The following is a 27,724-nucleotide window of genomic DNA, read 5'->3' as shown; positions in this document are numbered from 1 at the left end:
GGGGGCAGAGGCAGAAGCAGGCACGATGGGGGGAGGAGCTGATGAGGCTGACCGTGGGGCTGACTCAGAGGCCAGCACACTCCTCATGACCTCGAAGGCGCCCCTTCTCGATACCGGAGAAGGCTCCGGCTCCTAAGAGACCGGGATCCTTCCCGGCACCAAGAGAGACGGCTCCGAGGCCGATGTAGGAGCCGAACTCACCTGCGCCGAAGCTCTGAGAGGGAGAATGGGGTCGGACAAGGGACTGATGCCACTCGCCCCCTTGGAGCCGACGAGGGAGTCTCAGCGCCCAGATCCCTCCAAGGACGGCACCATGGATGAGATCGGAGCCGGCGATGGAACCGAAAGGGTAGGTATCGGCGCCGACGGTTCCACGATCTGAGCCCCAGCAAGCTCCGGCTCTGAACTCGAGGGATGAGTCGAAGGAGGAACTACTGCAGAGACAGACGGAGCCAAACCCTGATGAGGGGGCTGGATAACATTTTAGCCAGGGCCTGCGATTTTAGGAGCCTGCTCACCACTCTCTCCAATTCATGGTCAGATAGTCTAGAAGACCAAGAAGAGTGGGCTCGGTGACTCTGCTCCGACTGTAACAGAGGCGACCCCGGAGCCGAGTGTATCGACTCTAGGGATGGAGACCTGGAGCGTTTTTGACTCCCTGATGGTTCCGACACCAGAATCGGGGCCGAGTAGGAGATAGGTACGTCGGTTCCAGTCAGATTCTTGAAGCCAGATACTTTCCGAAGTTGACTGGGAGATAGGTACTTCGGTTCCAGTCGGAGCCGAAGTTGAAGCAGACGCCACACCCGACGACGGCTCCAAACTGGGAGCCGGCGGCTTCGTTGGCTTAGAGGGTTTCACTGACTGAACCTTAGCCGGTGACCCTTCAGGTTTGAGCAAACCCCTAAGGATTAGCTTATTCCTACGCTCCTGCAGGACTCTTGGACTAAAGGCGTGACACACCGAACAAGAGTCCTGCAGGTGTAGGGCGCCCAAACAGTAGACACAAGAAGTGTGACCATCTGTCAGTGACATCTTCTGACAGCATGAGTCACACTTCTTGAATCCAGATACTTTCGTATCTTTAGACATACCTGTAAACAGAAAAATCAATTTACAGAGAAAAAGTAACAAAAGGGAAATAGGTAACTAGTAAAAACACACACACTCACACAAGTTACCACACCCTAACAGCACACACACTCTATTATCTATGAAAGGGTAATTAGACCTACTAATCTACCACAGTTTCTAACAAAGAAAACTATTACATAAAAAATTGAAACAAGGATTAGTCTCTAACTAAAACGGCTACCTTTAAGAATAGAAATGGGGGGCGGAGGACTCTCTAACAAGAAAACGAGTTTTCAAGGGAAGGAGACTAAATACAAATAGCTAACTACAGCTACTGAAAGTACACTAACTATCTTAAACACCAACTCTAATATAAAATGTTTTTTATACAAGACAATAAAATTGAAAAATATGACCTGAGCCAGTAAAAGCAACCTCACAGCAGAAGCAGCAAACGAGATCTAGGTATCTAGTGCCAGGCATCATGGGATATAGGGGGGCCTCGAGCCAGTAAGTAGCTCTCGAGCTTTTGAAGATGGCCAAGTCGGAGCCAAGGATCAGCTCCGAACCCAACCAGCAAGAATGAAGGCGAGATAGACAACTTAACATCTTTAATTACGGATATTTCTTTTACTTTATTGTTCAAGTTATTTTATCTGACTAGCAGCATTGTTAAACTGGTTATTTTGTAAAGGGTGTGTAAAGGTTTCAGTTTATTTGAAAGTAATATGTATTTCACACAAAAGCACTCAATACTTCTTTTTTTTTGGAAGTGCAATAGAAAGGGTTGAAATATAGAATGAATTAACTTAAGTTCTGTTTTTTTTTTATTTTAAAGAACAGATTCAGCTAAATTTACCAGCATGTAATTCTTTACTGTGCTAAACATTATTTATTTTTGTAACAGGGCTGAGATTATAATGTACAATTCAACCCAATTAGTTCACTTTTTCAAACTGCAGAGTGCTCCAGTTGTATCTATAATTCAAACAGGGCAGAAATGCTCTTTCCATCAGTCAGAACTGAGTCAAGCAGGTCTGCCCAAACCAATTCATACTCCTTGCTGCTCAAGATCAAGCAGTGAAATGTTTAGCCCCTGATCAACCTGTGTGAATTCCTATGCTTAACTATATCGATGCGCACTAAGCTTTTCACACTAGCTATGGGTTGTAATGCTACAGTTGCATTTGTTTTTCTTTATAAGCTGTATAAAAGTGTATGACCAAGATGACATGCATTCAACAATCTCCAATAGTAGCAATTGCCTTCAAGACTCATTCATGACACATGCTTACTATCAAGACAGATGAAGGGATAAAAGTTTGGAACTTAATTGTTCTTCACTGCTCTTATCAGACTGTTTAGGCCAGTTATGACAGTTGGTGATAGATTGTATGTATCATCCCCTAAAATTAATCCAACACCTACCCTTTTGCATGTATGCACCTGTGAAGGCTGCCAGCCCCAATTGCAAGAATTTTGTAAATAATTCTATGTCATTTGTGAACAGTAATATGATTCGTATGCTTGTCTTAAAAATGTAAGTAAACTGTATGTTATGTGCTAAGCTTCAAAAATGTAACCACAGTGCACCCTGCTGGAAAAGAGCAAAACTCTAAATAACTTTCTTGGGTGACGTAAGCTATGGTACCTTGCTGGCTAGGCTTACGTAGGCCCTTGGGCCGATATCCTAGTACCTACCTATGAACCTAAAATAGGTTGACTTGTTTAAGATGCTTGGAGACAGAATGTCTGCAGCTAGAAATTCTTTCTATTAGCTGGAAACAGAAATAATTACAGGTTTCCAAGAAAAAAAATGTGTAACAGTTTTATGACTTCCCATTTTAGTCAAAGCTTCTGAAAGATAAATATCTTTGACACAGAGGTGTTATATTTTGGGTTCCTGCTAGCCTGGGAACCAAGGGCAGATGTGACAAGAATGATGTAATCTGAGATAACCCAGGAGAAATGGTTGATAGTAATTTAAAAACTATCTCAGAGAGTGAGTCTGTGCATTTTGTATCTTGTCTTGGACCTAGTAAGAACATCCACTCATCTGTATTTGCCTGGCTCTGTAAGTACGATATTTAGGGCATCTATCTCTTAGATAAAGATAGAAATACAGCAAGATGAGTTTAAATGTTTTCTGTGTTTATGCAAGACTGTCCTGTAATGTTGTTTTAAAATATTCCTGTGATTCTGAACTCTGTTGTCACTGTCTTGAGTTATTGAGTATTGTTTTGTGCTTTTATTATTTATTATTACATATATTTAAACCTTTTAATTGTGGCTGGCTTTGTTTACAGATATTTAAGCTCTTAAGAGTACTTGCACATGTATTTGGTGATACTGTATAGGCCACTCTTGAATAGCTTTGAAAGTTCTGGTCACACTTACCATTTGGATAATAGTAACATTACACAGTATGGCTGGTCACCCTTTGGTAAGGGTCTTTATAGTAGCTGATAAGTAAGGGTAGTTGGTGGCAGTGATTACTACCTTATAGTCTGGGTAGAAGGGGGCATAGCTTGTAAACCTGTGCCAGCCTTCCCCAGGAGTGTCTGTGTATTTTTAAATAAACCAGATTTTAAAGTGTGTTTGTCAGCTACTTGGGCAGGGACACAAAGCACTGGTTGGACAAAGAGGGTGCTGAAGGTTTTGGCTTGACCACTCGGCCGAGTTCTTAACCCTATAGCTGTGCTAGTGGGGAGTCTTAATGGGGATCTGGAGAGAGAGGGAGAAACCAGCCCCAGACTGACTGTGATCTCTGTGTGCTCTTAGGGGAAATTGTATTTTACTGTGTATGTACTTATCCTCACAATGTACACATTCCTCACTGGTGTTAGTGGTGAGGATTGAGGCTCCTTGATTATTGGGCCAGTGCACGGGCATCACAGCACCCACTCACAATGGCTGGACATACATCACCTACACTAAACTGCAGTGAAATGGATGGAACCCTTCACTGGCTTCAGAAAAGGTGACTTTCTCTGGCATTCTCCCCATAGACACATGAACACACTCTTCTCCAGGTAGAAAAGCTGTGCTCAGGACCATAAATAATATACATGCTGACAACCATGGATTTATCCTCCTTATTTGTAAACATCTGCATGGAAAGATAACTTGTATCTCTGCCAAAGAGACTACATTAAATATTTAACAGTATTTGGAAAGGCCTGCCTGACTATGGCCCAAGTGACCTGGGTTCAATTAATTGCTCAAGCACTTGATAGCATGTTCACAGGAGTATAGGTGTGCCCATCCTTATGGGCTGGCTTGTCTGTGGCCCTAGGTGCAATGTGGTGGCTCTGCACACAATAGACAGCAAACCTCTCACAGCAAGAAATCTGGACTAAGCCATTAATAAAAGTGGGAGAACGGCCCAAAAATATGGACAATTTTTAAATACTCTTACAAACTTAGAAAATTGCTAGAATAACAGGCTTTGCATTAGCATGAATTTTCCAAAGGGTATGTAGTCTGACATTCAAATGTCTTTCATTATTTTCTAACTTCAGTCGTTAATGATTTGCCACTAATTTGCCAGAAAACCACAATTTTATGAAAAACAGACCAAAACTACGAGGCAAAAATCTGGATATTCTGTGAAGGGGAAGACATGGGCTGTGGCCATCCAAGCCAGTGAACTTAGCCCTTGTCACTACATGCAATGAAGTGTACCTCCAACAGGTAGTGGTGCAGAAAGAATCATTGTGATTAAACAGGTACTCAAGTCACCTAAAAAGGGTGGAGTTAGACCTGTATGATGCACCTCCATAACACTTTCACTTGTTCCTTATGTTATAAGTGGAAATGAAATGGGCTGAGTCTGATTGGGAATAGCTTCTTGGTCAGCAGGCACAAGCTCAAAAAATGACAAGAAGAAAAGGCTTGCTGAAGACACCCAGTACAGAACTGATGTGTATACCATAGCTGGCGTACTTGTACTACTTTCATTTCTCTCTCCCTAGCACAAATGCAACTCGGCATCATAACTCTCCCCTTTTAACTCCAGAATTAGTAAAAAAGCAAAATATAATTAAGGAAAAGGGCCCCGATAAACGGTTATGTACCGATCTACCCTAATCCTTCTAAAAGACAAACCTATCAAGTGCACCTCATTATGACGAACAATTCGCGTTTAAAATCCTAGCAAGTTCATGTTCCTCGCAGGTGGCACTGAAAGGGTCTAGAAGTGTTACGATTTTATTTATACAGCTATCCATGTCAGATCATCAAAAGAACTTCTCTCTACGTAAAAGTAACACATTTTGACCACCATGTGAGCTTCCTAGATGAAGTTGTAAGTAAGCAGTTCGTAATTATACCACATTTTGGGGATAAAATATTACAAACTACGTTAAGACATCACCAGGATTTCTCTTCGGTCATGATGACTAGAACGTATTTCTCAAAAATTAAACGATCATACACATATATTACACGGGACAACGTGCCATTTTAAAATGGATAGAACATCTCACAGTGTAAAGTATGGGCTGTCCTATTTAAAAAAAAAAAACACAAATACCACTCAGTACAACTCGTTACAGGAAACACTATTCAAAAACTACTGACTCTCCGACAAGGGTAACTGAACTCGGAAGCGGAAAGATCCCTGAGGTCATCAATATGGCATTCTGCAGTATAAGGAGAATATTCTTGGTCTCAGGTTCGTTACCGAGTTTTCAAAATGTTCCCAAGTGGCTACCACTATTTGAGAGAGTTATATTGGGGAAATGGATACAACCAACTCGCGGATTAAGGGAAGGTGAGTATGTGGGTTTTACGGTTGTGCAGAATTGCACGGATGCTGGTAGTCTGGAGGTGTGACAGGCATTTGTAACCTTGACGTGGTTTGAATTATACCTCTGAATTGTCCAGATTTTTACCCTGTACATCATGCAATCTAAATTTTTGTGGTACATGATCCATACCTCTCAAGTGTCTTTTTGACTCAATTTTTAGCTCTTTCCCTCTTAATCTCTCCTAAAAACTAGTGACTTTTGGAGGAAAGATTTTTAGCTCTGTCCCTCTTAATCTCTCCTAAAAACTAGTGACTTTTGGAGGAAAGATTTTTAGCTCTGTCCCTCTTAATCTCTCCTAAAAACTAGTGACTTTTGGAGGAAAGATGGTGAAATACACTTAATGAATAATGATAGTAATAAGAGTTATAGACTTCTTTTACTCCAGAAAATGTGTATAATTCATATGCTCTGATTTTGTCAATGTCTCAGGTTAATAGCACTTAGATTTTAGAAGTGTCCCTGATTGTTTTCTGGATTTGTCCCTGATTGGTTGAGAGCTACAGACGCATCACTGGGAATTTCTGAGGGCTGAATTACTTAAGCAATAACCCACGCCTGGGTGTGGGCAATGCTGGATTTATCCACGGTTGCTATGGTTTGGTCATGAGGTCGAAGCCCGAGTGGCCAAACAAAGACAACCGTGGGTAAATCTAGCATTGCCCACACCCAGAAGTGGGTTCTTGGTATTATGCAATGACATTATTTAAGAAAAAAAAATACTTACTTTTCTTAAATAATGGCATTGTATAATGCCTCCTTGCTGCCCAGTATTCTGCGGCAATTCTGATGTACTGCGCATGCGTATGGTTACGCAAAACATCAGAGCTGTGTATGGAAGCAACGGTGGAAGGAAGATCTCCATTGCTTTTAAAAAAACGTGTCTCGCTATGTTAAGAGTTTAATGTAGCGAGACAGCTTTAAAAAAAGCAACTGAGATTTTCCTTTCTCCGTTGCTTTTTTTTAAAGCTCTCTCGCTATGTTGAGTTTAACATAGCGAGATAAGAGCAATGGAGCTCTTCCGGTCTTCGTTGCTGTCCAACAGAAAAAAAAAAAAGACTTATACTAATGGAAAAAGTCTGGGCGACCGGACCTTTTTCCGTTAGTATAAGTCTGATTTACAATGTGTACGCTGACCAATCAGCGTGTACGTTTTGGAGTATTAATGGGGGGGGGGGTCGTTGTATAATAAATATTATACAATGATTGGCCATTAGCATTCCAAAACGACCACGCTGATTGGCTAGCCCACCCAGCGTGCCCATTGTAAATCCGAGAATATACTAATGGAAAAAGGTCCGGTCGCCCAGACATTTTCCCAGTAGTTATTTTTTTTTGCCACCCCAAAAAGAAAACAGGAGACCTAAAACGAACGAGGGGAAACGGCGCAGAAAAAAAATAAAAGGATAATCGGGTACATTCTGAAAAATTAAAGAAATGTACCCGATTATCCTTTTTTTTTTTTTTTTTTTTTGTCTGCGCTGTTTCCCTTGTTAGTTTTAAGTCTCCCGATTTCTTTTTTTTTTTTTTTTATTTATTTTCAATTAAAAAGCAACAGAGATCTTCCTTTCTCCGTTGCTACCTCTGCACAACACTGATGTACTTTGTAAGCGAGGGAACACAAGTCCCTTACACATGCGCAGTACATCAGAAATGCCCCAGGATACCGGAAAACTGCAGAAGGGTAGCAGGGAAGCATTATACAATGACATTATTTAAAAAAAGTAAGTATTTTTTTCTTAGATAATGTCATTGTATAATAGCATTAACCCACGGCTGGGTGTGGGCAGTGCTGGATTTACCCACAGTTGGCTTTGTTTGGTCACTCGTGACCAAGCCATGCCAACTGTGGGTAAATCCAACATTACCCCCACCCAGCTATGGGTTATTGCTTAAATAACATACATTTATTTATTTGCTTATTTCCAGTTTGATTACCGGGGAAGTCCACTGGGTCAACCTGGCCCATTTTCAGTGGAGGCCCGGGGAGAAAAGCTCCGAGTATGCATTGAAAAACACTTTACATACTAAATTGTTGCATACAGGATTTACAAACATGCAAGCAAGGTATGAGAATGCATTAGTAGTTTACAAATATGATTACAAGAAATACCTAGTACCAGATAATTCTGTTTTACAGATTAAAATTAAGGTTTTTCATTGAGTATAGGAAGCAGTAATTGACTGAGTGTGTTAGTAAATGTCACAAAGTGACATTTGAGTTTCATACTTTATATTCTTCAAAGAAATGAATGCAAAGACAAATTCTGTTGTTCTATCAACTTTCTGAGTTTATAAGAGGAATATTTAAAATCCTGTCCCTATTTTTGTGCCTTTGCCCCCCTGTTATTTCAGGTTTTGCCGTTTCTTGTGCTAAGCTGTGAGAGGTATGGTTTGGACATTTGTTTTGATATTTCAGTTCAAACACGGTTTTATAACTACTTCAAAAAAATAAAAATGTGGTACCTGGGGCAAAGTACAGAAGAAATACAAAACAAGCTCAAGTGGCTGCAAGTAATTGCAGAACAGAAAAAAAAATACAGTAATTGAAAATGTGGACTGATGGCATTTGAACTGAGTGATCAAGAGATGTTGCCCATAATGCCAGTTCCCCAGATAATCTGATTACCTCAGAATCTGTCTCTGTGGAAAGATCTCTGCTTCGTAGAACTGGGGGTATATTGGGTTCAATCCTGACTTCATTCACTATCTGTGTGAAGTCTGTAAATTGTCCTTGTGTTTGCATGAGTTTTCTTGGCGTACTGGGGTTTTCTTTCCTCTCTCCAAAACTTGCAGTCTGATTGCCTTCACTAAAGTTTCTGTGTTTTGTAGTTCATTTTATTTCTGGATGTACTCTGGATTTTAAAATAGTTTGAAAACAAAAAAAATATTTTCACTTTGTTAATGATTTAGTTTTCCTGTTGACTCAGTTTTTGTTATAACCACACCTGAAAAATTATGTCAAGTTTGGTATTGGCGATAAGTTACGTAAAACATTCTGTGAAATTAAAAGCACCATACTTCTTTAGACAAACAGCTACTTTATTCACATTACACTGTCACCAGTAGAGCATCAAATGTGTTAAATTTTCAAGAATGGGTGTTGCACCTGTGAGAAATAGCTGTTAAATTATCTTGCTAGGATACATACTTATTGTAGCATCTAGTATGGAAAAATACTTATCAACCACTGTAAAATTTGATATGGTAAGGAGATTACTTTCAATGCTAAGGATTGGTTATTTACATTAAGGAAAGTGGGACAGTTCATTTTAAGCGAGGTATGGCTGTAGCTGGGATGTTCCAAACAAGTGACTGTAAGCCAAATTAAGAATTGTGGTGTAGAAATTTAACTGAAAAATGAGGACTCCAGTCTGAAGTGTTAAGAAGTTAAAGCGAGCTTCTGGGACACAGCTTAAAGGTAAGTGTGTTATTGGAAGATATGCAATAAATAAGGGAACTGCCCTGAATTATTGGCAGTTATACCAGAAAAACACAAGCACCTCCTTGTATGTGTCTTGCCTATTGATGATGGTTTTGAAATGTTGCTTTGTAACAGAAATAAATGAAAAAGAAAGCCAGTCCCTAGCTATTTTTATATTGTTGAGTTGGGAAATGATAAATGCTTGGTTCTTTTTGAGCAGTTATTTTCCTCTTGCAGTTGACCTTGTTTATACCAGTGTCTCATAATAGCCACTGCATATAGTGTTAGTCATGTGACAAAGTAAATAATATACTGCTAAGATATAGCATGTATTTTTACTGACAGATTAATATTAACTCTTGGTGGGTCTTAATATAGCACAGAGAAAACTGTGTCTTTAAAATGTTGAGATGAATTTTATTGTGAGAAGTAGTAGTGGATAGTGTGAAAGCTGGGGAGGGTGGTTTTAAAGGCTGTAAATTTAATTATAGGTGGTGTGCCTTAGGGTGGGGAGAGGTGAGTGAAGTGGGCAGCCAGTGAGAAGCAGCATGAGTCATTCAGCCCATATGTGCACAGCTAGCAGTGAGAGGCACTGCTTTGAGTAACCAAGGCTGAAGTCTGCAGAAAGTAAGAAGTTTATGTACATGTATCAAAAACCTAGTACTGGAATGTCAGAGAAGTTTGGAATGCAAACAGAGTGTGAAGTAAAGCGATATTCCATTAGATCACTTAAATAACTTTAGATGCCAAGAATGCTGGTATTAGCAAGAAGGTAACAGCCTTGAATGTACCTCTTAAGTTTGTATTCACGTTGACAGGATCCATTTGCTGAACTCACTGAATGGGGACATTTATGCTAAGAGTGTTTTGGAGGTGAAGAGAGTGTCGGAGGTGAAAAGAGTGTCGGCTAGACTGATGTTTATGAAGCTGGAAATTGATGGTGTGATGATGAATGTTGTTAGTGCATATGCTCTACAAGTTGGGTGTCCGATGGATGAGAGAGAAACATTTTGGAGTGAGTTGAATGAAGTGGTGATGACTGTACCCAAGGGTGAGAGACTGGTGATTGGAGCAGATTTCAATGGGCATGTTGTGAAGGGAACAGAGGGAATGAGGAAGTGATGGGTAGGTATGGTGTTAAGCAAAGGAATGCAGAAGGTCAGATGGTAGTGGGTTTTGCAAAAAGGATGGAAATGGCTGTGGTGAGTACGTAATGTAACAAGAGGGAGGAGCATAGGGTGACGTACAAGAGTGGAGGAAGATGCACCCAGGTGGATTATATCTTGTATAGGAGGGCCAGTCTGAAGGAGATTGGAGACTGTAAAGTGCTGGCAGGGCAAAGTGTAGTTAGGTAGCATAGGATGGTGGTTTGTAGGATGACATTGGTGATCAAGAAGAGGAGGATGAGTATGAGGGCAGCACCAAGGATCAAATGGTGAAAAAAAGAGGGTAATTGTGAGGTGGAGTTCAGGGAAGAGTTAAGACAGGCACTGGGTGGCAGTGAAGAGCTACCAAATAGCTGGGTAACTACAGCAGAGCTAGTAAGAGAGATGGCTAGAAAGGTGCTTGGTGTGACATCTGGAAAGAGGAAGGAGGACAAGGAGACCTGGTGATGGAATGAAGAAGTACAGGAGAATATACAGAGAAAGAGGTTGGCGAAGAAGAAGTGGGATTGTCAGAGAGATGAAGAAAGTAAGACGAGTGTAAGGAGATGTGCATGGCAAAGAGAGAGGTGGCGAAGGCTAAGGATAAGGCGTATGAAGAGTTGTAAGGAGGGAGAAAAGGACATGTACCGATTGGCTAGACAGAGGGACTGAGATAGTAAAGATGTGCAGCAGGTAAGGGTTGTTGTTGTTTGTCTTTCGGCTTTTTCCGGTTAGGGTCGCCAAAGCGGAACTCCAGTCTGCTAATGATTGGCAGTAGATTTTAACGAACGCCGAGGTGCCAGCTCGACGTTCAACCTTCAACGAAGGCACGCCCATTTACGCATGTCTTTCGAACGCCCAGCCAACTGTGGGGAGGACATGCAGACTCCACACAGAAGGCACTCCCCGCACTCCAGCCGAGAATCGAACGGGAGAACTTCTTGCTGTGAGGTAACAACGCTACCGCTGCACCTACGCGGCACTAGGTAAGGGTGATAAAGGATAATGAGGGAAATGTACTCCACAAGCGAGAAGAGTGTGTTGAGCAGATGGAAAGAGTACCTTGAGGGGCTGATGAATGAAGAGAATGAGAGGGAGAGAAGGTTGGATGATATGCGGATAGTAAATCATGAAGTGCAGTGGATTAGCAAGGAGGAAGTAAGGATAGCTATGAAGAGGATGAAGAATGGAAAGGCTGTTGGTCCAGATGACATACCTGTGGAAGCATGGAGGTGTTTAGGTGAAATGGCAGTGTAGTTTTTAACTAGATTGTTTAATGAAATCTTGGAAAGTGAAAGGATGCCTGAGTAATGGAGAAAAAGTGTTTTGGTACCGATTTTTAAGAATAAGGGTGATGTGCAGAGCTGTAGTAACTACAGAGGGATTAAATTGATCAGTCACAGCATGAAGTTATGGGAAAGAGTGAAGCTAGGTTAAGAAGGGAGTTGATGATTAGTGATCAGCAGTATGGTTTCATGCCAGGAAAGAGCACTACAGATGCAATGTTTGCACTGAGAGTGTTGACGGAGAAGTACAGAGAAGGTTAGAATGAGTTGCATTGTGTCTTTGTGGACTTAGAGAAAGCATATGACAGGGTGCCTAGAGAGGAGTTGTGGTATTGTATGAGGAAGTTGGGAGTGTCAGAAGTATGTAAAGAGTGGTACAAGAAATGTACAAGGGTAGTGTGACAGTGGTGAGGTCTGCGGTGGATGCATTTAAGGTGGAGGTGGGATTACATCAAGGATCAGCTTTGAGCCCTTTCTTATTTGCAGTGGTGATGGACAGGTTGACAGACGAGATCAGACAAGAGTCCCCGTGGACTATGTTTGCAGATGACATTGTGATCTGTAGTGAGAGTAGGGAACAGGTGGAGGAGACCCTGGAGAGGTGGAGATATGCTTTAGAGAGAAGAGGAATGAAGGTCAGCAGGACTAAGATAGAATATATGTGTTTGAGTGAGAGAAACAATAGAGAAATGGTGAGGATGCAGGGAGTAGAGGTGGCGAAGGTGGATGAGTTTAAGTTCTTGGGATCAACAGTTCAGAGTAATGGTGAGTGTGGAAGAGAGGTGAAGAAGAGAGTACAGGCAGGATGGAGTGGGTGGAGAAGTGTGTCAGGAATGATTTGTGACAGATGAGTACCAGTAAGAGTGAAAGGGAAGGTCTACAAGAGGGTAGTGAGACCAGCTATGTTATATGGGTTGGAAACAGTGGCATTGACACAAAGGCAGGAGTCTGAGCTTGACGTTGCAGAGTTGAAGATGTTAAGATTTGCACTGGGTGTGACGAGGATGGGCAGGATTAGGAATAAGTATATTAGAGGGTCAGCCCAGGTTGGAAGGTTTGGAGACAAAGCCAGAGAGGCAAGATTACGTTGGTTTGGACATGTGTTGAGGAGGGATGCTGAGTATATTGGGGAAAAAGATGCTAAGGATGACGCTGCAAGGTAACAGGAAAAGAGGAAGGCCTAAGATAAGATTTATGGATGTGGTGAGAGAGGACATGCAGGTGGTTGATGTGACAGAGCAAGATGCAGAGGACAGGAAGAAATGGAAACAGTTGATCCGCTGTGGTGACCCCTAATGGGACCAGCCGAAAGAAGAAGACTGAATGTGGACATTTGGGTAGGAATTGCACAGAGTAAAAAGAGGTAGGTTAAAGAAATAAACTGGACGGTACCAAGCTTATAAATGCATCAAAAGCTAAGCATATGAGATTTGGGAGACACAAATTGAAAGGTGAATATTTAATATAGCACACAGTGATCAAAACTGTAAACTTATTTAAAGACCTGGGTATATGGGTAGATCCAGCAGGGTATATGGGTAGATCCAGCTATGAGTTTTTCTAATCCTATCAACCAATTTCCTAATGATAGTTGTAGAACTATAGGTTGTACAAGATTTCTAAAGTCTAGGAAATAAAAAAATGATGAAGTAATTGTGTGCTAGGTACATTAAACCCAGACTTGAGTATTGAATAACATATAGAAACCCTATAAGAGTAAACTGGAAAGAGTACAGCAGAAATATACCAAGAGCATCCATGGATGTGAAAATGTAAGTTATTATGAAAGACTAAAATATCTGAACTTCTATAGTGTCTTTTACATGTATCTTAGAGGAAATCTTATTTAGGCATAGAGGGTATTTAGAGACGGGTTATCAAAAAGTACTAGAGAATCATCAGACAACCTATGTAGAAGATTCATAGGAATGAGAAGTGTATTAATTGGTTATCTGAAGAGTAGCTGATGCATGGAATGGACTACCAAATTACTTTAAAGCAAGTACTAATTTAGATATTTTTAAGAACAGCCTGGACACTTGTTATGGGAATAAGTGTTTGGTATGTTTGAAAGCTAGGAGGGCACTAATGCCCGTGCTTGAAATATTTGTATGTATGTTTTTATGTGTAAGCTTACAGATGGGAACAAAACAAATATAAATTCTTTCTAGTATAACTAAATTGTAACATAGCTAAATTCATGGAGCTGAACTAAGAAGAAATGTTCTTATACAAGAACAGGCATTTATCCAATAGAGACTTGAGAGTCCAATGTACAGCAGCCATCAGAAAGCTACTAGCACAAACCTTTTTATGTACATTAAAATACTGGAAATTGCTAATTATAAAGTCCTCTTTCCCCTCTGGATTTTCCATTGTATCTTTTTAATTTATTTTTCTTGGTGTGGGTAATACTTTCTTGTTAGTTTAATTACCTTCATGAGCGTTGCGTTTACACAGTGCTTATCTGTAAGAAAGCCAAAAGTTATTGACAAGACTACACTTTTTTTCATTACAGTAATATTATGGCCTCCTTGAATTTGCAAAGACTCCCTTTCTTTGCTTTTTCCATTGGTGGGATTATTATGATGGTTTAATTTCTGCATCATCTAACAGAGAAGCATCCGGATATATTTATATCTTTCTTAAATAGTTGTAGCCTTCCCTCTTTCTCGCATTATATTGTTATCAAGGGGTTTAAGTTCCTTTGCCATGCTGTCTCTTCAGTGTCTTCAAAAAGTCATCTGTGGTCTTTTCCTTCGACCATACCTTGCAGCCGGCAGATGCAGAAATCTGGGACAAAGGTAGGAAACACCTAATCTGCATAATATTTGCATCTCCAGCTTATTGCTTCTCCTGTTTCCAATATGCTTGTGGGTACTAGGTGCAAACACAGCTATAAAACATCTCGTTAAAAACAGACCAATGGAGAACATGTAATATTTTGTCTCGTGCTACACGAGTTAGGCTGGAGGACACTCTTCTGTCATCAGCATTATGCCAGTTTGTGAAATAAGTATGATTTGTGTAACCAAAAGTGTACATTTTAGTTTGCTGGGCTGCAAGGCATTCCATCCTTATGAAGTACAAAGCAAATATGCAGCATGTCTTGCTGAAAAATAACGCATGTAATAACACTTTATTTTGCTCTGTTTGTTTCTGCCTGTTGCCCATATTTGCACCTCTGGAATAGTCTGGTATTTATGCAGTGAAGAGAAGTTATTTTTTATTTATATTTCGCCCTTGTATGATATTTAACTGCTTTTCGTAAATTCCTGCCCCTCAGATTACTTATCTTGGATTTAGCTCATGCTTGAGGCAGGTGCTGTTGCTGAATTTGTGGCTTAGTAGCAGATGTCTTAGATGGCTTGTTGTTTCCATGTCTGCTGAACACATTGCTTTACTTTTTTTTTTTTTTTGACTTTGCAAATCAGAAAATTCCTGGCGAAGTTCCACTTTTTCCCTCCAAACCCAAAGCCTGAACTTTGACTTGTAACTCAATATTTTGCTGAAAAATCACAATTCAGTACATGCTGACATGTCCTGTTTACTCGCATAGTAGTTCTGTCAGACTAGTATTCCTCTTAACTTGCAGGTGTGCTGGTCAGACAGTGAGTAGGCGAAGAAAATGGCAGAACTGCTATATTTTTGAGCAGCATTTTAGCTCATCAATAAACAGAATATCTCGTGTGATTGAGAATATGAATATCACCTTGGATCTCCCCTGAAAAGGGGCCATTTGCTTAGTGGAACTAACTCTGGTCAACAGTATAAATATAGTATACCAAGGGTCTTTCTCAGTTGTTAGAGAGAGAGTGCCGTTCTCTGTCTCTGTCAGCGAGCTGCTCCAGGTTTGGTAAGTTTCTTTGTACTTCCACTTTTGGGTTGTCTTGGTGTTGTACTGTTTTGCATTTTACTTGCGGAGTTGAACTGCTTTTTCACTTTTGCTCCTATGCACTTAATACTGATTTTTGCTGAGTAGTCTGCTATTGATCTTTTGTTTATTGCATTGTTTTGGGTTCATTTACTGATATTGTTGATTGCTGCTGTTAATTGAACTGCTCCCTACCTGCTGTTAAATTTGGTTTTGTATTGTTTACAGTTTTTGCACTTGTACTTTTCTTTGCTGTCTACTTTTTAGTACTTGTTTTGATCCTACCTGGAAATCCTTACTTGCTCTGTTCTGCTAGCCCACTCTTCTATGTAGACCTCTTGTTTTTAGACCATTGCTTGCCATCTGCTGTTCTGTCTGTTAGTGTATAAAACAGTTCTGGCTTTTGTATATTTTTGTGGTTAATTCTCCCCACTCAGACTGTTGTTTATATACAGTACAGTTTTTACTAGACTGCTTGCATGCAACACTGTCTGTTTCGTCATCCCTGTGTAATTATTACCTTACTATAGCCCATATTTTTTTTGTTCTACCTTATGAACCAAACTAGAACCTACCTCTACCACTAGTGACACTTGCTCTTTGTAGCAGTCACTGCACTAATTTTAATCCTTGCTTTCAGTAACTAACTAATCCTACTGCTACTGTTTTAGGCACTTGACTTCAAACTCTAAATTTCTTTGTAGTTAAACCCCAGTAAAATTCCTGCGTAGTCTTTAACTCTAAGTAGCCTTATAAACTTGCATATCAATTCCTTTACTTATCAGGACCCTAATTTAAATCTTCTATAGACCTATTAACGTGCAGATGTGATCTGATCTTGCCTCTTATCTCTCATCTAACCAAGGAATTGGCACTGTGCATTCTAGGAACTGCATTATATTTAGTGACAGCCCAGTACTCCTAGATTTTTCAGTCTCTGCATGTTGAACTTGGTCTAGATGCAATTCTCTTACTGTCACTGTTGTCAGTAAACTGTTTCATACCATTATACCTAGTCCTGCTGAGGCAGCCAAAGAGTCCATGCATAAGCGTCTCATACACCCCCATAGAAGACATTTTTGCTATCTAGAGACATGGCTATACCTGCACTGTTACATACTGCAAGGAATCACCATGACTAAGCATGAACCCCTAAAATAAAATAGGCTTGCTAACTCAAAAATCCTAGTTATAGGTGTGTTTTATTGTACTACATAGTGACAAAACACTTAAAAATTAAGAAGAGGACTATTGTCAGTTGCCTCCTTGGCTCTAAGATCAAGGATTTTGCAAGAGCCTTTGGGATCTGGATCCATGATGTTGCAAGGGCCCTCAGGACCCTTTTACTATCCTAAATAAGCGTTTGATCTTGTTGTCATCCTTGTGGGAACAGGTGATCTTAGGAGGAGGTAGGGATGGTTTGCACGTCTCTGCTTATGGTTTCCACACTGGCTAGAACACTGCTTTCCCCATAGTGTCTGTTTTTTAGCCAAGCCTCAAATCCATGAGCAAGATCTAAGTTAAGGTCCTGAGAAGTACAGAGATTGGTGCTTAAGTTCGTACTGGAAATGTAAAACAGCAAAATGTCAGAGCTTCAGGCTTGCTTCACCTTTGAAATGTCCATATTTGTGTAGTTACTGAAACTTGGTTTTAGAACAATATTATTCCCACCTTAATAAGGTGTTGTGCTTATCACACATTGAGGAGCACTGGAAACCATGGGGATATATTTATTAGACAGCCCTTTACATTGTGACAGATTATTGCAGAGTACCCATGATTTTTGGGAGGTTTTAATATATCTGAACAAAATTGCCTACCATGTCATTGCCTGTTATAGGTCACCCTCATGTCCTCTATGAAGCATACCGATTACCTAAATCAACTTTATAAACTTCCCATCAAGCCTAATGGCATTTTAATTAATTACCCTTCTATCAACTGACAAACTTATAGCCTCCAACAAACCTTCCCAGGGATACTTCACTTTGTAAAGAAAAAAAAAAAACAGTACTATATTGCTAGTTGTCCCTGCTCCCCACCCCCACAGCAAGGGTGCTAACCTCCTTGACCTTGTACTTGCAGACTGCACCCCCTGTTGCTCCTCCTCACTTGTTTCTACTTCCCTGGCAAAGTATGATCACTTAGCTGTTAATCTTCATTCTCAATAGAAGTCTCTCTACCTATACTCCCCACTAGAATGTTGAGGTTATTCTAAAGCCAGCTTATTGCTACTTAAAAATATTCTGGACGGGCACAACTGTCACGTGCTGTCAAAAAAAAAAAAAAAAGCATTCAGGATTCTGCCCTTGTCTCCGCATACTCCTCAATGTTCTACTCCCTTATGACCAGATGTATAGAAGCCACTCCCATCCACCAGATGAACAGTAGTACATTCAGAAATAAACCAATATGGAAGAATTCCCATGTAAATGTGTAGTATAAAGAAAAAGCTCATGAATCTTTGGAAAAAAAACTCTACCTCCCCCAATATAAAAGTGACTTAAATATTAAGCAAGGTCCTTGAGCACAGAGTTAGAGAGTGCAAAGCCAGTTATAAATGTAAAATTTATTCCAGTACTAAGAACAAAGACGCAGTTCTGTACCAAGCTTCTCTAATGGTATATCCCTGTCTGATCTAGAAACTATAGCTAATGTCCTTGCTGATTTAACTCCAACTTCACGTGCTCCACTCCCCCCTGATTGCACCACCTGTTGTCACCCTTGATCATGTGGCTTCTGCTGTTTTGAAACTTATTTAAAAATTTAATAAATGCTTCATGAATCCTGACAGTATTCCAGGCTGTTTGCTTGCAAGTGTTGATCACCACAAAATTCAACTGCTGCTAAAGTTGTTTAACCGTACAGGCTGTGTACCTGAAACTTGGAGAACAGATGCATTTGTCCCTTACTGAGAGCAGACACCAAGTAGCTCTCACTTAATGCTGTTAGGACTTAAAGGCTTACAGTATCTGTAAAGCTGTGGAACACTCTAACATAGGCAAAGTCCTATATCATGTCTTAGTAGGCTGTACATCCCCCCTCCATGGCCCAGGAAACCCATAACACATACTTAAAGCGTACTGGAGACATTCCCCATTCAACCCAGCACCATATTCATGGGAGACTTCAACTACCCCACTATAGACTGGGAATCGTATATGACCCCTAATATGCATGCCTAGAGGTGCCTGGACTTTGTAAACACAAATTTACATGGCCAGCTAGTCCATGCAGACATCCCTGACCTGGTCCTCATAAACATGGGAGGACATTACACCATCACTATTATATGGTCTTCACTGGTCCGGCTAGACCATAAAGCTGTCTCCTTTTGAAATAAAAATAAAACCGGAAACTCTAGTAACCCAGGAATTATTCTAAGGCAAACTTCCTACTGTTTAAGTGACACCTTGGCAAACTTCCAAGCCCCATCCCCAAACTGAACACCACTGCCTCTGCAGAATTGTTTGTGGAAACCCTGTATAATCATATTAACAGCTGTAGTCACCTGTAAGAAGTGTAGGACTAACTCAGAAAAACGAGCCACTCTGGTGGATTCCAAACATCAGCAGGTTGTACAACCAAAGGTAGAAAATTTTGGTTAAAATTAGGTAATGCAGTGCCGGGCAAGGTAAAAACTCCATCAGTGTAGACAAGCATCTCTGGGCTTACGAAGTGTACCAAAGCCAAAGTAAAATAGCTTCCCAGTCCAAGGACTGTCACAAAGCTTTCTTCAGATATGTCTGCATCCTCAAAGGCAATACACAACAAGGTACTGAATTAATTGTAAATGGAGGTACTTGTACTGAGCCAGAAGATATAGCAAATATACTGGCTGACACATTTTGTCTTCATCAGCCATGATGGCGAGTGCTGTTTGAACTTGGTCAGAAGGATTACAACCCTTAAAAATCAGTTTGAGCACTTGGGTAGATTTGTCCAAATCTCTTTCTAAGCAGGCGGCTAAGATCCAAGTAAAACATTTAGGCTGCGTGTTTATAAAAATAACTTGTTCTGTGCACTGCAAGGTTCCAAGGGTATCCAAGTGAAGTGTACTAGTTGAAAAGAACCAGATGTGGAAGAAGGTCCTGACTGAAATTGTCATAAATTATTTTTTTTCACTGTTTGGAACTTTTTTTTAATTTGTGGAGATACTTCAGAAGATGAAGTAGACAAATCCTGTGTTTTCACGGAATGAGGTAGTTAGATTAATGTTAGAAGATTATCCTTAGTCTTGTTTCTTGAGTAGATGTATTAACATTTAATATACACAACAGTTTTCAAGTTCTGCTACAGTAACATTGGGTGACTTTCTTACATACCATACCCAAATGTGCATAGAAATTTGATTCCTATTTTCACAGTCCAGTGGTTTAACAGGAGAAGCCGAAAGACATTTGGTAGATTTTTCGTGAAGAACTCAAGAGACTGTTCATTGAAAGTGATCTCTATCAAAAGTGCCAGATCCATATTCCACATTCCACAACTACAAAAATAAGATGAAGTTTCAAACCAAGTACAGTGAATGGTAGAACTTGTAACAACATAAAATCATTTTGCAGGGGACTGTACCTCCGTATCCCACTGTTTTGTATATATTGACTCTGATTGCTATACATTAGAAAATTGGAAATACCCCAAATACTGCTGCAGTCTGAGACTGTGTGTGTGATATATAACCTACATGCATTCCATTTACTGTTCTGAGGTTCAACGTTAGTTCCTCAGAATTTCGATAATTACATATTAAAAAGTCATTTTAGGCTCTTGTATTTGCATAAGATTTAGTACTGTTTCTCCGCTCTAAGTAGCTAATCTTTGCCTACCTTTAGCCACCTGGTTTTCAGATTAGTTTCAGTATTAATATTGTATTTTTTTAGCTGTAATCCATCCTTTGGTGGAGATGTTAGACAGAGTTTTCAGCAGCTTGAGGAGTTGGCAGCCAAGATGAATGTAAAAAAGATCCCATGGCATGTTTCAAAAAGAGTAAGGGCTTTATTAAAACAGAAAAATCAGTATTCGTGGAGCAATAAGGACACTGACAATTGTGGGAAAAAAAGTCAGTAAAAAGCTGGGTAACAAAATTGGCAATTATTAACGCAAGCACTGCATGATACTTTGAAGTCAGCGCTCCAACCCTTTCACCCATAGCCAAAAACGTTTTTTTGAACAATGCATTCAAATCGAAGTTCTGATTATGTAATACCTCCCCATAATTTTTTTTTACCGTAGAAAGCGTACACACAAGTTTTTTTCTTCATCAATTATTCGCCCACTGTGCTCCTAAAACATCAACATCTATCATTTCATAAGTTGCTGCCTGTATAGGCAAAGATGTCCAGAAACAAAAATGTTTATCTCAAAAAATATCAAATAGTACCAGTTTAACCAGTGATGGTGCAGAGCCATCTGTCAGGTGTTGCTTCAGTTGCCATTCAGGTTGCAGACTGTTTAAGTGGAGTGGGATGGTATTCCAACTGTTAGCAATGTAGTGTGAATACGGGGAGTATCCTGCGTTATTGTAAGATTAAGTTATGGTGAGTAGTGATTCGTCAGTGGGGCGTTGAGGTTTTTGAGTAAAGATGAATGATAGATTGAAGAAATTGGGAATTTTTCAGAGTTGTACAGGAGTTTGAAAGTTGTAATTTAATGCGAGTACAATAGAAAATTGTTTAGTTTGAGACAGTTTAGTTGTTTTAGAGGGAGGTGGGGATGTGATCTATATTGCTGGTTGGTTGCGAATTTGGCTACTTTATTGTAGCATTGTTTTAGTTTGACAGAGAAGAGATGCGATTGGTTAGGAAAGGAAAAGCATAAAATGGAGAGAGTAGAATAGGTCTGGCTATGTTTTGTCTAGCATCTGTAAGGTAGCATTTTACTCTCTAGAGGAAGCTTTTGGTGTGTCTTCTTTATGGCTTGCTGAAGGTGGATATCAAATTTCAGGTTGGGTGTCCTGCACCTCACATCTCCATAGATCGTGTTAAAAGCCTATTCAAGGCAAAGAACACAGCTTCCATGGGACCTGATAGTATCCCAGGCTGTATTCTGCACCATCTCCAGCAAGAACTAGCTTTGCCATTGAGCACCTTATTCAACCACAGCCTAAATACAGTATTCATTCCAGCAGAGTGGAGAACTGCCATTGTCATCCCCTTGTGCAAAGGTGGTGCCACTACTGACTCAGGGAAACTATCTCCCCATTAGCTTGACAAGTCTGAGCTGTAAACCCATGGAGCATATTATTATGGATCTCATAATCAAGGACATAGGCACTCTCCAAGTACTTGACCTCACTCAGTTTGGATTCATCAGGGGCAGATATTGCCTATTGAACCTGGTTGACTCCTTTGATCACCAAGGCCCTGGATGAGGGAAAGTCAGTACATACAGCTTACCTTAACTTGGCCAAGGCCTTTGACATAATCACCCACTTGGTCATCATCGAAAAGCTAACTTAACTTGGTGTAAGTCCCTATCTCGTCAGGAGGGTGGCCAACTGGCTCACCAATAGGACCCACAAGGTCATAATAGGCACCACCACTTCTGATAGCAGACCTTTCACTAGTGGTGTTCCCTAGAGATCTGTCCTGGGACCTCCACTGTTAGGCATTTACTTCTCAGAGGTCCAGGCAAAGACGAAGGGCCTGTGGCTGACCAAGTTTGCAGATGATTGTAAGTTGGGTGCTGTCATTCACTCCCCCAGATGATGTTGACATACTGCAGGAGGGTCTCACAGCAACAAATGACTGGTGCCAAAGTAATGGCCTTAAAGTTAAACGCAAAAAAAATTATCATCATACCATTTGGCAAAAACACAGCCCCTACTAATTACCACATCAATGGCAATCCCCTAAGCACACAACCTGTGGAGAGAGACCAGGGTACTCAGGTTGACAACAATCTCACATTCGACCCTAATGTAGCGGCAGTGGTCAAAAAAGCCTTTTACTTGGTTCTTCTCATTAGTAAAGGGATTGCATCCAGAAAAAAAGGAGTTTATTGCCTCTCTGTACTCCTCCCTCTTTAGGCCTATAATTGAGTATAACACCCCATTTGGTATGTACCTCTCCAAACACCTGTACCAACTGGAAAGGCCACAGAAATACCTCACAAGAAGAATCCATGGCCTACAGCACCTGTCCTATGTGGACAGGCTCAAATCGCTATCACTCTGCTCGGAGGTGATCTGTATTTCACCTACCAGGCAGTATCAGACCCTGCCCTACAACACATCCTCCTTATCCTTGAGTCTTAAGTCCTCACACATTAACCCTTGAAAGGCAACATCAGCAGAACCTGGTGGAGAGACAGGTTTGTCTCTCAGAGGCTGCCCCGTCTCTGGAATAGACTTCATACATGTCAAACAAAGTACCTCGCTGACCCTCTTCAAGCACAAGCTTAATGAGTGGATGGGAAACCACAAAGTCCCAGGGGTTCCACCTTTGCCCCTCATTGATAGGGGTGACAGGTGCTGACTGAGGTTTCTTCTTTGGAGGTAAACTCTTGGTTAGGCTTGTAAGGGCTCTAGGGCCATTAGCCTAGTGACCTCCTGTGAACACCCAAGCATAAGCAAAACCAGAACATTTATCCTTATTAACAGATAAACTCACTTTTTGCAGTTCAGCTGAAATGGCCCAAACCAGGGCCTTTGTCTTACAGTAAAAACTAAATCATTCATGTATGTCAAAATAAAGGAATCTGTACTACCCAAGGAGATATGTATCCTGGCATGGGACATAACTTTGGTCACCTGCATAACTGCTTTCGTTACTAAGCAAAAACACAAGGGGCTTATTTAACACCCCTGTTTTAACTCTTGACTTGAAATTTGATACCACATTCAGCCAATTGTTTTCTGAAGGGTAGACTTGATGCTGTACAGAATACACATTCTGTAAGAGACATTGCACCTTCTCAGAAAACCCATATCTCAATATGTCAGACATACTTCATGCTTAAGTGAATCAAAGGTTTTCCTAATGTCACAAACAAACAAGTAGCCTCCAATTCCTTGTTTTGAAAACTGTTTCATTTACTTAGAATAATATTTCTGCCATGTCCCTGCCAAGAGCACCATACAATGTTTTATTTGTAGCCTCTTATTCAGAAGGAGACCCAAAAGGAAATGTGGACACGAGAAAGAAAGAGAATTGATGTGCAAAATTTATGCAAAGTCAAAAGCCAAATTAATCAGTACAAAAAAGTCAGCACCAAAGATATTCAAAGAGAAATACAGGCAGAGGCATCCAGCTATGGAAAATTTCACAGTAAACAAAAACATCACAAAGACGAATGTAGAAAAGAAGGTTAGTAAAGTAGAAGTTATTTAGAAGTTGAAGTTATGGTATGCCTGCAAAGTCAAGGATTTGATTTGGGTCTACCACAGGTTACATCATAGCTTGATGGAACAAGTCCCCAAAGTAAGGAGAAACAGGAAGATCAGGAGACATCTGAAGACGAGATATGGACATGGGAAAGAAAGAGAGATTTAATATGGTGTAATATTTATATTTATGCAAAGGAGAAAGCAAAACTAATCAATACAAAAAGAGCAGCACTAAAGACATTTGAAGAGAAATGCAGGCAAAGGAATCCGGACATGGACAACTTTACAGTACAAAAAAATAAGAAGACAAAGGAAAAGTAGAAAAGATTAGTCATGGATAAGTTAAAGAAAATAGAAACTGAGGTTATGGAGTACCTGCGAAGTGAAGGATTCGGTGTAGAAAATCTAACTCTGAAAGCACCACAGTAGGATAGAGCAATGGACATCCAAACTAAGGAGAAACCAGTGGAACAGGAAGCAACTGGTCAGTTGCTATATGAAGATATTTTGGAGCCTTCCACAGGAAACCAGTATAAATGTTCACTTGAAGCTGGATAGCAAGGGAAGGAACAGGGAACTGTGGCAACTCTTGACGCAGTCAATGTTGAGGAGTGATAGGCCAGTGAGTTCCCATATGACAGATCAACAGATGACACAGGATGAAATTGAAAAGAATGTGCCATGCCCACAGGAAATGGAGAGCAAAAAATGTGACCTCAGTTTAGAAGAAAATTAGTTGAGAAGAGTTGTATGATTTAATAGAGATTGATAGTCCTATTAAAATCAGTGAAAGAAATAGACTGCAGAAGGTCAATAAAAAGTTTGATGAACACATTAATTAGGACTGTGGACAGAGATCTGCATGATATAACAGAAGTAAACCGGATATATTAGTGTGCAGTTAAATTAATAACAGAACGTTCTACCACGAACACAGGGTAGTAAGGGAAAGGAAGGGGAGAAATCTAATACCGTCTTGGAACTATCGAATAGAGAAAACTATAAAGCAGTTAAGACAGGAAGTGTCATTGGGAACAGATCAACAAAAATACTCAAAGGTAGACATGTAAAAGCAATGTGCAGTATTATAACGGATCAGAATTTGTCATGCACTATCGCAAATTAAAAATATCAGCACTGGTGAAAAAACTTGGAAGATACACAGGTAAATGTAAAGGAAAAGTACAAAATAAGCAATTTATCAATGACCCAAAAAAGTTTTATAGAGAACTGAGGAAACAAAGGTAAAAGGAATTGAAAGGCCACCAAAAAAAGAAGAAATAGATACGTTTTGGAGAAATATGTATGTAGATCCTGTGGAACATAACAAAGATGCAAAATGGATAGCAGAAGTAAAAGAAATTCAAAGGTACAGGATATGAAATGGGATGAAGTAACAGCCAGAGAGTGTGAAACAAAGTTAACAAAAGCCTCTAATTGGGAAAATCCCAGGCCCAGATGCAATACCTAACTTCTGGTTAAGTATTAACATCTTTGCATGAAGATTTAGCCATGAGTAACTATTTACATGCACACCCTGAATAGACACCTGGCTAACAGGAAAAACAATGCTCCTACTTAAGAATTGATGTATAAACTGTATGCTGGAATTGATGCCAACAGAGTTTGTAGTCAAAACTGTATAGCTCATAAGATGAGGAACTGAAAACACATCTGCAAATAGTCAAAAGTTTTGCAGATGATACAAGACTGTCATTTGGTCTTGATAAATGGGCAAAAGCAACCTTTAAAGCAGGAAAGCTGCAGCACCAAGAAAACTTAATTTTGGACAAGAATGTAATATAAAAGAATTTGAAGAATTTGAGTAAGACAGTATGTGTGTGTATAATGTTTGGGAGTTGAAGGAAAAACAAACATGAATAAATGCAAATAAAACTTGGTAAGGAATATTTTAAAAGACTTAAATTAATCCTGAAAACATAGACATCTAGGAACAAAATTTAAGCTATAAACCAGTTTGCTCTTCCTGTCCTAGCTTACAGTTTTGGAGTGATTGACTGGCTCCAAAAGGTGTTGGATAGATTAGACAGGAAAACAAGAAAGATGCTTCATGCTGATCAAATGATTTATAAAAAATCCGTGCATACCAAGATATTATATATTCACTGATCTGAAGGAGGTATGGGCTTCCTTGAAATTGATTACATGTACAGATCTGCAGTTGTGGGACTGCATACATGTCTGCTGACCTAACGAGATCCAAACATAGCGAGAAGTTTTTAAACATGAGAAGAATACATCTAAGATGACTTCCCTTCTTAGTTTAGCAGAAGCATATTGGCGTTAAGCTTATAAAAGTACAAGCCTGAATGACCCAAAAAAACAAAATAGAGGATATAAGGTGAAGGATCAGATGAGCAGGCAAGAAATGTGGAAAATGCATAAATATAGTTACAAGTATAGAAAATTCCTGGAAGAACCTCATGTTGATCAGGATTGAACTCGGGAATGGTTAAGGAGACATGAATTTCAAACCGAAAGGTGAATATTGGCAGTCCAAGATAGTGGACTAAGTACACATTGGTTTATAAAGTCCATTGGACATGTGGGAGAAACAGACAAATGTAGGTTTTGTAAAACAGAATTGGAAACGGTTGCACACCTCAGTTGGTTATGATATACTAATGGCCGAAGGACCGTATACTGAAAGGCATAATAATGTGGCAAGACTGTTGCACTGTGGATTGTGCAAACATTATAATATTGAACTAGCTGAAAAACACTGGAAAGATGAGCCACAAAGCATCATAGAAAATGATGAAGTCTACATCACATGGGATCACCCCATTACCAACAGTTCAAAAGATAGATGCAAGAAAACAGATATATAGTGGTCCATGAAAAGAAGACAAAAGTGGTCCATGAAAAGAAGACAAAAGTATCACTGATCATTGATATTGCTACACCCTTTGACTACAGTATCTTGCATAGAGAGACAAAGTAATAAAATATCAGGATTTGCAGGCAGAAATGAGAGCAATGTGGAAGAAGGATACCCAGACAGTTCCAATAGTAGTTGGAGCAATGGGATCTTATAAACAAGAATCTACAAAAGTATTTAGAATACATGTAACCCCATACAAATTGCAGGAGCAGTCATTACTGGGCACATTGCAGATGCTGCAAAGAGCACTTCTGGCTGTCATCAAAGATTGAAACAATACTATATGAACTTTAATCATACTTTGGCTTGGGAACGGTGTCCTTTCCCGTCATGGTATTAGAAACACAAAATAATTAGAAAAACATTACAAAAAAAAGGGGGGGGGTGTAGATCTCCTTTGTCCCTTCTCAGTGCAGTGGGACAGTGAAGAGAGGTGGCTGTGGATTCATTCTTACTCTTATAGCAAAGAAGATTGCTATGATAGTTGCCATTCACTGTCTGATCTTTGGTATTATGTGGTCTTGGATTTTTATATTCCTGGCAGTGTATAAAGCTTTTTTATTACAAGCTGAAGAAGCCCAACCCCCTACCCCAGTTAGGCTGATCACCTCCACCTCAAGGCATTGTTACTGGTTTCATTCACCTTATCTTGCCAAACCTTTAGGCTGGAGTGTCATAGGAGACTGGAGACACAAGAAAGTCTTCACTCACTAGACTTATTCTAAATATGTTCAGTGAAATAGGTTCTTGGCTGGGATGAAAAATGTATCCTGTGCCACCCCAATCAGAATGGTAGTGAGTACCTGTTAGATTTGGGTCTCTCATAATCATTTTTTTCTAGCAGTGTGTCTTTTACTAATGTCTTTCATAACCTTGTGG

General features: G+C 40.0%; 1 protein-coding gene across 2 annotated transcripts in view; it reads left to right on the top strand.

Moving 5' to 3' along the window:
- Positions 1 to 5,666: 5,666 nt before the first annotated feature.
- MRPS18A (mitochondrial ribosomal protein S18A) overlaps positions 5,667 to 27,724 on the top strand; it is a 285,618-nt gene continuing 263,560 nt past the window's right edge. Inside the window, exon 1 of one of the 2 annotated variants that reach the window (XM_044060437.1) lies at positions 5,667 to 5,848. In XM_044060437.1, coding sequence (XP_043916372.1) covers positions 5,710 to 5,848 — 139 coding nt within the window. In that variant the 5' untranslated portion in view covers positions 5,667 to 5,709. The remainder of the gene's footprint in view (positions 5,849 to 27,724) is intronic. The other variant, XM_044060430.1, reaches the window with a different exon arrangement.

Source organism: Protopterus annectens, chromosome 1.part0 (genome assembly GCF_019279795.1).
Source record: "Protopterus annectens isolate FY-2018-M chromosome 1.part0, PAN1.0, whole genome shotgun sequence".
Classification (NCBI taxonomy): Eukaryota; Metazoa; Chordata; order Ceratodontiformes; family Protopteridae; genus Protopterus; species Protopterus annectens.
Note: the sequence above shows the minus strand (reverse complement) of the source record. Positions and strands in the feature narration are given on the sequence as shown.